Here is an 11,521-nt window from a genome sequence, read left to right on the forward strand (position 1 = left end):
CTTACCGTGTTCCTTTGGGCAAGTTACTTAACAAGGAGACCAGTCACCCCAGTCTGCCCGGAACTGTCTGGGTCTTAGCATTCCATGTTCTACATGCTGGGAAACCCCTCAGTCCCAGGTCGCCCTAAGACATCTCTCTGCCTCACGTTCTCCTGTAAAATAAGGATAATTGGGGTCCCTGGGTGGTTCACTGGGTTAAAGCACCTGCCCTTGACTCAGGTCAAGACCTCAGGGTCCTGGGATCGAGCCCCACATTGAGCCCCACGTCGGGGCTCCCTGCTCAGCGGGGAGCCTGCTTCTCCCTGTCCCTCTGCCCCTCCCCCCGCTTCTGCTCTCGCTCTCTCTCAAATAAATACACAAATTTCTTTAAAACATTTTTTAAAAATGAGAATCAGGAATTGAGTTGGTACACTAAAGTGTCTGGACCAGAGCCCGAAACCAGTAAACATGGATGAACATCAGCTCAGTTGAGCTCATGCCCTAATTTTTTCGATTCCTTCATCCACAGAACACCATCTAAACCTTACTTGCTAAGTAAATTTGTGAAATAAGTATTAAGTGCTTAAAACTGTGCCTGGTGGGTAGTAATTGCTAAGTTTTAGGCTCATTTTTCTTCTTCTTCACCATTAGCTTAGGTTATGCGGCCACAATTAAGTCCAAGTTTCAAGCAACCATCTGAGCAAACAATCAGAACCATCCCAGCTACTCAGACTGGCCCCACGGAATCCGAAGTATCAATACATTCAACCCCATTTCACATTCTTCCTACCCCCATCCTCCAACCTCAGAATCCATCCCCTGATCACCTTGCCAGGTTTTTGCCAATATAAATTAGCAAAATCCCTCAGTTCTTTTGGTGATTCAATATCCTCCTTCTGGATTTGAAGTCATCAGCTCCCTGGGGCCTGAAAGGGTCTGACTTGTTATTTCCGTCCAGAGAAAACAAGGGGTGGTGGGAGAGAGCTCACAAGGGGACTCCTTCACTGCAAGTCATTAGGGGGTGTATTGTTTAAGGAAATGCTAGCTGGTGGCTGCCCCTCAGCCCCGCCCGTAGCCCACTAACCGTGAGGGAGGGCAAGAAGCTCCACCTAGATATGCACCCAGGGAAGGGGTATGGGTTTGGCAAGTAGCCAGCAGGTTCCTGCCTCCAGGGTGTTCAGAACGATCAAGAGATCAAGAGGTAGCTGCTGCTGGCAAGGGAAGCTGGGGGCGGGGGAGCACCTAAGTCTTCCACCTTCCCAAAGAGCCCCGTTCTGATGGCCTCTGCCCTCCACTCTCCATTCTTTCCCAGTTAGAGACCAGGCAAGGGTATGAGGCCACCTGATGGTGTCAGTTCCTAGCCATTGATCAAGCTGTTAAGATTGGTTTTCTCACTCTCTCATCCTTGTAGCTGCAAGATATAAAAATTCCCTGGTTTTCTAACCATGCCTTGAGCAGAGAATTTGGGCTCTGAGCTTGTCTTTTTTTTTTCCTTAAGATTTTTTTTTAATTATTTGACAGAGAGAGAGAGCACAAGTAGGCAGCGCGGCAGGCAGAGGGAGAGGGAGAAGCAGGCTCCCCTCGGAGCAGGGAGCCCGATGCGGGGCTCGATTCCTGGACCCTGGGATCATGACCTGAGCTGAAGGCAGACGCTTAATGACTGAGCCACCTAGGCGCCCCTGAGCTTGTCTTTCTTTCCTTCAAGCTGTGTGGTGCCATTAGCAAAACCCTCTGACCAACAGCCCCTGACTTTGGGGTAATCTGTATACTCTTCTATGTCAGGAGCCACCAGATCCCCAAAGCCCTGCCTTTGAGGGACGCTTTGTTCTGGGGGACCGCAGGATTAAGTGTCTCACCATGGCATGCCATGGGCTGCCGGTATCCTGTCCCTTAATGCTAGCAGGATTTTCACCGTCCTCTGGCCACTACCCAGCCTTAGATCGCCCCCGTTTCCCCCTGGGCTTCTTGCTCCTTCCACGCAGGAGTCCTATTTTGTATCAATCAAGGTTCTTGTTTTAAGCAACAGAAACTGATCCTGGTGACTCTACACAGAAAAGGAATTTGCCAAAGAGACTGGTGAGTTCCCAGGAGCTCTGGGAAAGGCCAGAGGATCAGGCCTGGAAGGCACCTCACTGCCCCTGCCACAGACGCCACAGTCAGCGTCACCAACGTGGGACGGGGCTGGAGGTAGCTGCTGCCCTTGTCACCATCACGTGCTGGGACGAGCTGCATCACACTGACCGCTCAAATTCAAAGTGAGGCCCATGGGTCTGATGGCAGGAGCCACGTAGTGTGCCCAGGCCCTAGGGGCAAGGAAGGCGAGGAAAGGGAGGCAGAAAGGGGCATTTTCAGCTCTTTTCCTGGGAGGCAGTTTCTGTCTCCAAGCTAGGGGATACCTGTAACACAGGAAGGGGGCTCAGATGTGAAGTGGCTCAAAGAATGACTCGTGTCCACTGCAAGAAGCCCCCTGGTACATCCAGGACCCCAGCCTGCAGTGCTGCCCTTGTCAGCCCAAGCCCTCACCAGGTTCCCGCCCCCTTTTGGAGTGGGTCATGGAGCCATCCGGCGCCAAGATATCGCAGCCCGGAGGCGCTCCCTGAACCAGACTCTGCTTCCAGCTGATCCCCTGGGCACCTTCAAGTAAGTCCTCTTTTTGTAACACGGTAGTGGTTGCAGGGGCCGGAGATCCCATTGCTCCTCTCAGCTTGCTCTCCACCTGACGCTGTATACAGTCTGATGGGGGTACCAACAGCATCTGCCCTGCAAAGCTGCCATGACGGTTGAGATGATGGGTGTGAAGTCTGCAGCACAACGTCCAGGAGATTGTTGGAATTCAATCATTGCTGGCTGCTGCTTGCAATATATTTTAGTACTGGAGATGATACAATGACCCTTTCCTTTCTTCCTGGGAGCTCTATGAAAATCAGTGAACTACTTTGCATCTGTTTGATTAATTCAGGATGGACACATCTGGGAGTCAGCTCGGGGGAACTCTGAAGATCAGCTGTCCAATATATCCACCCCCTTCTGCTTCTCTCCTCTGTCCTTATTCTAGTCCTTCCATCCACTTGGTCTGTTTCTGTCTTCTGCTTTCTTCCCACCTGACTGCTGATGTCCCCTGTCCTTGTGTCATCTGCTGTCATTCATTATGACTGTCTGTGTTTCATGAATCAGGCACTCACAGCCTGGGGGAACGCAAGAGGGCATGTCCCTTTGTGAGAGATGAATATGGAGCACAGACCTCCACCTGTTTCCAGCGCTTGGTCCCTGTAATAGTTAATTTTATGTTTCAATTTGGGCCACAAGGTGGCCAGAGATTTGGCCAAATATTATTTTGGGTGAGTCTGTGAAAGTGTTTTCGGATGAAACATTTGAAGGGGCTAAGTAAAGCAGATTGCCCTCCCCAATGTGGGTGGGCCTCATCCAATCAGTTGAAGGCTTGAATAGAATAGAAAGGTTTACCTTCCCAAGAGCAAGAGGGAACTCTTCCTGCCTGACTGCCATTGGAGTGGGACATCCGTTTTTGTTTTGTTTTGTTGTTTTTCCTGCCTTCAGACTTGAACTGAAACTTTGGCTCTTCCTAGGTCTCAGACCTGCTGGTCTTTGGACTGGAACTATGCCATTGGCTCTCATGGGTCTCTGGTTTGCTGACTGCAGCTCTTGAGATTTGTCAGCCTCCATAATCATGTAAGCCAATTCCTTATAATAAATCTCTTTCGGTATATGCCTCCTACTGGTTCTGTTTCTCTGGAGAATCTTGATTAATACAGCCCCTGAGTGGGGGTGGGGCCCAGCCATGCACCCAGGCTTGTCTGCTCTGGGCTGAAAGTGGCAGGTGCCCAGGAAGATGCCCATTACACATCAGACAAGGTTTGCCATTGATGACGAACTTCCCAGATACTCCACTAGCCCCCTTGCGATAATTAGCCCATGACTGGCAATCTGGGGGCCATAAATGGTTTTTCCCACTTGACCCTTCCATCTTGGGCACAGTAGGCATTTCTATGTGTCCATGCCCTGTGTGTATACATGGGTGTGATTTTCTGTCCCCTTTGGATATTGCAAATGTGAAGGTGACCACAGGTATAAAGATATGCCAAAGGAAAAGACACAGAAAGCCAGGCAAGAAGGAAGTGCGGGCATTTACCTTGGCGCACGGTCATTTGTGTGATGTGTCCTTGAGGGGATGAATCAGGACCACCAATGAAAGAGAAAGTCCACGGTGACAAACTGCCAACTTCCTCCCAATTAAACACTCAGTCTGGATCGTCAATGCCTCGGGGACACTGTCGCCAGTCTCCTACTCCTCCCAGAAAGCAAGCAAGCAGGTGCTGAGTGAGTGCGCTCGGCGCTTGTATGGCATGAAGTCTTGAGGATGGGAAAAGGAGAAGGCTCACATTCGTTACCGTCTTGGCAGCCACGGTAGACCACAGATGACGATCACAGATTGAGGAAGAAAGGGGGTGGGGTTAGGGAGGGGCCCTGAAGTCACAAGCGAAACTCTGGGGTCTGATCCAAACTCCAAACAAAAAATGGAATGATTTAATGGGCTTCCATCCACGTATCCCGCAGACATCAATGGGTGCCTGCTGAGTGCCAGGCCCTGAGCACCGAGGGGGGGTCCGGGGTGAACAGAAGCCCCTCCCTCTGCCATGAGCGCAGTGCTGCTCTCTCCAGTGCTGAACACGAGAGGAGAGGAGCCCAGAAACGAGAAGATCTGCCGTGACAGGTGCACAGAGGCCGCCTCGCTGGACGTCTCAGCCCTCCCCTGCATGGGTTCAGCGGACTCCTGCCTCCGCCACTGAGAGAGGGCAGGGGGGTGTCCATCCCCAGCCCCGGCCAGCTGCGGGCTTTGCTCCTCACTCAGAGCCGCCCTGGCCAGCTCCGCCGCGGCCGGCCCCCGGGGCTCGGCCCCCAGGCAGCTGGGGCGCGTGGGCCAGCAGCAGGCGGGCAAGTGGGCAGGCAGACGGGCAGCAAGAGGACATTCGAGCATTGACTCTGGCCAGGGCTAGGGGTCTCCTCAGAGGACACGGAGATCACGAATATCTTCCCTCCTGCCTTCTTCCCTCCTTCCCTCCTGGGTACACCCCCAATTCCAGGCCACGGGCGATGGGGCTGGTTCCCATTGTGGGTTCGGGGTGTGAGGGAGGCCAGGCGGGGCTGCCCACTGACGGGGGCCATGCTCTGCCGCGCTGCCTCTTACAGAGCAGTATCCACGGCCTCGGAGCGGCGGAGCAGGGAAGGGCCAGCCTGGAAGCCAGTGGGGCCCGTGGGCACCTGGGCCCTTCCTCTGCACCCCTCCCTCCGTCCTCTCAGGCTCTGCCCTGCTCTCCTGTTCTCTCTTCAGACTTCGACATGGCCGGAGAGCCCAGGCCAGGCCCAGCCCAGCCGGGCCAGAAGAGACATCAGGGCACAGCCATCTCCTGGTGAGTCTCTCCAGGGCTGCCCGCAGCCTGCCGGGGAGGGAGGCTGGTGACTGGCTTGTCCGACGCTCTGGGTTCCCCTGAGATGGAACAAGATCCCCAGGAGGCCAGCTCAGACTACTCACTGTGGCATCTGGAAGTCTCTTCTCCCTTGGCCTCAAGTTTTGTCTGTAAACTGAGGGAGATGACCCAGTTCATTCCCAGGGCCCTGGTCACCCTGCACCCAGCACCACCCTGCTGACAGAGACCGGTGCCCTACCTCCCACCTGGGGCCAGGTCCTCCCCGGGAAGCCCCACCTGCGTGGTGCCTGGGGGCTTCTTCCAGCTAGAGATGTTTGGGAAGTAGCAAATGGGAACTTGCCTGGATGAAATCTTGCCCCTAACTCGGGAAGCTTAAAGAAAATGTTAGGAACTCTTGAAACGATTTCAGAAAAGAGCTCACCAAATTCTGCCAGCCAACATGCCATCTTCACAGGCGTAAGGACAGCGCGTCCCCTGAGCCGGGCATCTCTGGTGGCCTCACTCAGCTCCTGGCTCCCCTGCGGGCACTCGGGTGGTCTCCACCTTGCGGTGGAGGCGGCGGTAGGGCAAGTGTTTGCTGTGAGGAACCACACTGTGTAAATGCCCTGTGCTGAAGGTTCTGGTTGCTTTTCGGTTTGCCTTGGCTTCCCGGAAGGGAGATGGCAGGGCTGAGCTGGAGGCTGCTCCGAAAAGTCTCTGCACCTTCAGCTTGACCTTGACAGAGATGAGGCCCAATCTCTCCCTGCCAGCACCTGCCTGAGGGTGTGTGTCACCCTGTGAGTGTGCCAGGGTGGGTGGCTTTGCCACTGCTTTTGTTCTGGGCTGATGAGCAGCTGTCTGCTCCTGGGTAACGCTCGGTTCTTTAACCTGGTGTTTCTTCAGTGACGCAGAGCTGCCTATGCGGTCTGTTGGTTTGCCGCGTGTCTCGTGGGAGACTCTAGGGGTTTTGTAATGATCTGGCCCAGGGGATTCCAGGAGGGAGGATGAAGCCCTTCGTGGGGGGGGGCGGGGGGCGCCGGAGCCGCCTGGGTCTGGGGCAGCAGTGGGTGGGCGGCGGTGGCCATAGCTCGAGCCCTCAGGATGGTGCCCAGAGGAAGGGCAGGGTGGCGATGGGATTCTGGTGGCCGCTGAACTGCTGAATGACGTCTCCGTAAGAACGAGTCCAGTCCAGGCCTCAAAATGGAAGTTTTCAACCTGAAGGGAAAGGTTTGTGGTGAAAGACTTGCCCCAAGTCTCCTCCCCCTGCCCCTGGCCCTCAGGACACTTGAGGCGGCTTGAGCTCTGCCCACAACACCATTCTAAAGCTGCGTCCTGTTTCTCTTTTCGTGGGGAGCCCCGACTTACCGAGAGTAACAATTAGCCCAGACCAGGGACCAGATGCAGCTGGGCAGCCATGGGCGCAGGCGGCTGCCCCCTGGGGGGAGAGAGGCAAGGCCACAGGATCAGCGCACGGGCTTCAGCCCTGGCTGATGACAGAGGGGTGGGGTGGGGTGGGGTGAGGGGCCCCCCTTCCTCAGGCCCAGAGGGACTCTGCCTGCAGCAAGCACCGCTGTAGGGTGCATGGGGCCTGAGACCCAACTCCCAGACCCATCCCACCCCATCTCAACTCGGGCAATTCTCAAGTCTGTGTTAAACGGTCAGTGAAGTAACGTTCCTGTACCATTCACTCCTGGCTCCTTCAAAAAGTCATTTTAGGAAAAAATGCAAGGGGAGGTGGGGGGGGGGAAGCTAAGGGTCTGCATTAACCGGGTATCGACGCTGGGCCTCCCACGTGGCAGGCGAGAACGCTCCCACTGAACCACCAATGCTACGCCATTAGAAAGGTTTGCCACAGAGACCTAGGTGGTCTAGCAGCCGCCGGCTCCGCGTCTGCTCTCCGTCGAGGTTTCGGGCCCGTCGGTGGGGGACAGGTGGGGGAACGCGCCGGACAGTCTAAGGGGACCCAGACCAGTGAGAATTTTCTCTGAGCAGTCGCACCCAGCTGGGGCGCGTCAGCTTCAGGCCCGTCCCAGCCCCCAAGCCCCCGCCCGCTAGTTCCCGGCCCCCAGGAGGCTGCCCGTTTCGGCACCGCACCAGGGCCCCCCCCCCCGCCCTCACCGCGACCCCCCGGGGGCTGGGTACGCAACGTCCCCGCGCTCTGCCGTCGCGCTTTCCTCTCTCCAAGGACGCGCCTCCCACCCGCAGAATCAGCATCCCTGCGGCTTCCAGGCCGCCCCTCCAGGCCTCCTGAAGCCGGAAAGCGGGGGCGGGGGCGGCCGGAACTCGCACCCGCGGGCCTGGGCGCGGGGGAACCAGGACGTCCTCCAAACGTCCTCCATTCAGACCCAGTGCCCCTACAGACCTCGCCCCTCGTGGGCTGGGCCTGAGATGCGGGCGTGGGCGCACAGCACCCGAAAGTTGTTTTAGAAACTGTGCTGCCCCCCGCACGCATCCCCTCCCGTCCCCCTCATCACCCCTCCAGCCCCAGGCGTAGGGGGCGCCTGAAGCTTCTGCAGCTGTGTCCCTACAGAGCCTCGCTGCCCAGGCCGGGACCCACCAGTTCCCTCCCTGGAGATGCAGGGCAGAGGAGAGAAGGGGCAGAGGCCGGGCAGGGAGAGTCTGGGACCTCCCAAACTCCTTCTGTCTCCGCAGGCCTGGAGCAAAGAGGAAGGTGGCCTGGCCACAGCCCTCACCCTGCCTGGCTGGCCCTGCCAGTGCTGGGCGGCATCCTGGCGATCCCCACGCAAGGATTAAAGGCTCTCACACCCCCACCGTGGCTTTAGGCCCCGACTTAACTCTTCCCTTTCATGCTTTGCCAGACTAAGATCCAGAACGTCAGCTGTTCCTGGGTCAGGCAGAGGAAACTTTGGAGGGCCCCTATCTGGCTGGCCAGAAGGCTGTAGGCAATTGTCCCCTCCTGTCACCTGGAGCCACCTGGAAAGTGCCCCTTCTCAGAGGCCAGACATGGGGAAGCTGTGGTCTCCCAAAGTGGCCTTGGTTAAGTCCTTCAAGGCTCTTCTAATGGAGAATCCTGGGGTTCTAAGGAAAAGTTGCATGCCTGAGTTTCTTCACGTTAAACTGCGGTCTAGGCAAGGACTCTGGCCATGGAGAGTGACCCCTTCTCCATTTGTCTCTGTTGCAGCAGGAGTAACTATGACCTGGACTACAAGCTGTACAGGGAAGATGTCCCCTACGGGTAGGTGGATCTTACTCCCCCGTCCTCTGGGTAAACAGGTGGAGCTGCTTGGCCTGACTCCCTCTCTGTCCTGTCCCAGTAGGGTGTATGAATACCCAAGGATCCCTCCACTCATCAATCGCGTGCCTGTTAAGATCCGGAGGACCCAGGTGGGCTTGGGGGTCAAGAGCAGCTTCAGTGCCCACAAGGGTGCCAGGAAGAGCCACCTGCCCCGAGAGCAAATAAAGCGTGAGTGAGGGGGCGCAGCCCTTACCTACAGGGCTAGGGAAGAGCTGGGCAAACCTTAGCAGTGAGGGCAGGCCAGGGAGCCCTCTGCCCCCCGGGCCTGGTGGGACATCAGCTCTGGCCCCTCTCCAAACAGTCCAGACTGAGGAGCTGCACTCCATCAGGGGCGAGCTAAGCCAGATCAAAGCCCAGGTGGACCGTCTATTGGAGAATCTGGAGCGCATGGACCAGCAGAGGGACCAGCTTCCAGGTTGAACACCTCCAATTGTGGGCCCACATTCCCAGTGAGCTCCAGCTTTCCCCACGGCTGAGGGTGCCAGGGCACCTGGGGGCTTTCCGTCTGCAGGCCTCCTTCCTGCCCTCCCTTCCCCCTCTCCCTCTAGTTGTAACACTGGCTTGGAGACCCTGTGGCTTCTAGGTTGTTCTGTGAGCGCCCCCCCCCCCCCCCCCCCCCCCCCCGGGGGAGCACCGTGTCCCCCCCCCCCCCCCCCCTGGGTTCTTCAGGCCGCCCCCCCCCCCCCCCTCAGCAGCTATCCGGAGGCAGAACAGTGTCCCAGCCCCTCCTCATCTTGTCCTCTGAAGCCCTGGGTACCCTTGATCAGTGCTGGGCACCAAGTGGCCTCTCTGAGATCAGCTAGGGCCTCAAAACCTGGCCATTAACTGGTGACTCCCCCTGCACAGGATCAGAGGACAGTGAAGAAACCAGGGCCCCAGGGAGTAAGGGTTCCTCATGCAGAATCACCGAACTCCAGCAGGAGCCCAGGGGCCAGAGGGCCCATCCCGAAGCAGACAGCTCTGAGGACAGCACGACCCAGAGGAGGCAGTGAGTGGCGTGGCGCCTCCCCTCATCCTCACCCTCCTTGCGTTTGGCTCCTTGCGGCCTCCCTGTGAGCAAGGGAGAGCCTCAGGTCCGTGCAGGAGCCCACAGTGGTGGTTGAGGGGAGACATGTGACATGTACCCCATACAATCCCCAGAAGATGGGCCCTGCACTACTTTTTATCCTCTCGCCACTGGCTGGATGAGCTCAGGGGACTAGGGGCTTGTTCTGGCTTAAAATATCATCTCCTGGAAGCTGGGAGGTGGATTTCGAGCAGTGCAGAATGGCCCCAGACCCCTTGCCTGAGGCCCCAGAACCGGTTAAAACCCATTTCTGCCTTTTTCCTGCCCTGCCCCATCTTGTCAGGTACCATGCTCCCTGGGGAGGAACCCTACCTGCCCTACCATATCCTCCTCCCTTATTGGTGCTCCCTGCGGCAGGCCAAGCCCCACGTTTGTTTGGGCCATCTCTGCGAGGTCCGGGATGCTGAGGGGCTGGCAGTAATGAGTCTTCCTTCCTCCACTTGTCCGGCTCTACCCCCTGGACTGCTGGGCTCTGGAGGGCCCTTACTGCTGCCCGGGCCTGAGTCACATCTGGGAAAAGACCACGCTACATGAAGGGAATACTTTGGTGGTTCTGGATTCCCAGGGCTCAGGAAGAATCTAGAGTAGCACCAAGCTGGCAAAGCTGCTGAGAAAGGGACGTGGGGTTGAGGGAAGAGGTTAGCAGGCAGGCCTCCGTTTCCTAGCCATCCCATGCCTCTCAGCTCTCCTGGCCAGAGTCCTGCTTCCGTTTTTCCTACAGGGGAAGAATCCGGCATTGGATCCGGAGGGCAGCCGGTAGAAGGGTGGAAGCCCTCCAGGCTCCTTTCCAGGTGGCTCCCTTCCTTGCCTTGTGTGGGTTTCTGAAGGCCTCCCAGAGGTGACTGTGCAACCAGAGGCACCCATTTTGCAATGAGTGCAGTGAAAGCAGAGGCAAGGCTCAGTGAGACCAGCCAGGAAGCCTCCCCGAAACGGTGGCTTTTGCTTTGGAGGTCGTATTTCCAGATAGGGGCTGGGAGGGAGGCCGGCAGCTGCCTAGCACAAGCTCACCATCCTCATGAAGCCAAGGCCGTCTTGCAAGAGGCAGTGCCCAGGCCTCCCTTGGGTGCACGTCAGCCCCTGGGGACTGCAGGTACCGCTCTGGCTGCTCTTCCCCGCCCCCCCACCCCCACCCCAGGCCCTGCCAGTTCCGAGTGTGGAGCATCCTGCAGTGGCCAGCCCAGCTTTCTCCAGCCACAGTGGTGCCCAGGAAACACTCATGTGCCTACAGTGCCCCTTCCAGTCTGAAACTGAGCTTTAAGCTCCTCAGTGTGTGCCCTACATAACCCCTTTGGTTCCAGACTCCCCATCCACCCTAAAAAGCTATCCTTCAGAATAATTTTATGTCCGTTTCTATCTTGTCTCTGGCTGGTGTGATACTATGTATTTCAGATCTGCTCTGGAAATTATGCCAAAGGGAGAAAAATAAAATTTGTGTTTCTTTTCCTCGGTCAGGGGTTCTTGGTGTAGTCTCCAAGCCTCATTCTGGTCCTAGGGCTGCCTCAGACCAGGCCTTCCTGGAGAAGCTGAGTCACACACATTCAGAAGTTCCTAACTAAGCCAGGGCACACAGAGGGGACCAGGCTGCCTGCCTTCTTCCAATTCAGACGTGAGCACAAACTCACAGGGCTCAGGAGCCACACAGGAAAGGTTCCACTCTTGTGGCCACTCAGGCCAGCTCTGCTGTATGGTGTAATGGCTAGGCTGCATCTCGTTTCCCAACATCCAGAAGCTCTTGCTCCTGGAAGTTCATCTGCACTCTTCCAGAAGCCAAGACTGGAAAGGGGAGCCAAATAATAA

At 57.0% G+C, this 11,521-nt stretch overlaps 1 protein-coding gene and 1 long non-coding RNA gene across 2 annotated transcripts; one reads left to right on the forward strand and one right to left on the reverse strand.

Annotated features, from left to right (window-relative positions):
* Positions 1-1,618: 1,618 nt before the first annotated feature.
* Positions 1,619-6,869, reverse strand: LOC118023580. The gene is made up of 3 exons (XR_004682848.1): positions 6,768-6,869; positions 5,845-6,617; positions 1,619-5,577 (listed from the first exon to the last, which is right to left on the reverse strand). It is a non-coding gene; the product is annotated as an uncharacterized LOC118023580 (long non-coding RNA).
* Positions 6,870-8,524: 1,655 nt separating this feature from the next.
* On the forward strand, positions 8,525-9,132 carry LOC118023578 (heterogeneous nuclear ribonucleoproteins C1/C2-like). The gene is made up of 2 exons (XM_035024793.1): positions 8,525-8,826; positions 8,960-9,132. Exons 1-2 carry the CDS (start codon positions 8,556-8,558, stop codon positions 9,076-9,078), a joined length of 390 nt encoding a protein of 129 aa, XP_034880684.1. The 5' UTR covers positions 8,525-8,555; the 3' UTR covers positions 9,079-9,132.
* The last annotated feature ends 2,389 nt before the right edge of the window (positions 9,133-11,521 follow it).

The sequence above is a fragment of the Mirounga leonina genome, unplaced genomic scaffold (genome assembly GCF_011800145.1).
Source record: "Mirounga leonina isolate KUSES-001 unplaced genomic scaffold, KU_Mleo_1.0 Mir_180, whole genome shotgun sequence".
NCBI lineage: Eukaryota > Metazoa > Chordata > Mammalia > Carnivora > Phocidae > Mirounga > Mirounga leonina.

What these genes read in the sequence shown, in the direction of transcription:
- LOC118023578 (XM_035024793.1), top strand. Translation starts at nt 8,556, where the DNA reads ATGACCTGGACTACAAGCTGTACAGGGAAGATGTCCCCTACGGGTAGG. An exon ending in GCCCCGAGAGCAAATAAAGC is followed by an intron (nt 8,827 to 8,959) that starts GTGAGTGAGGGG and finishes CTCTCCAAACAG; the next exon opens with TCCAGACTGAGGAGCTGCAC.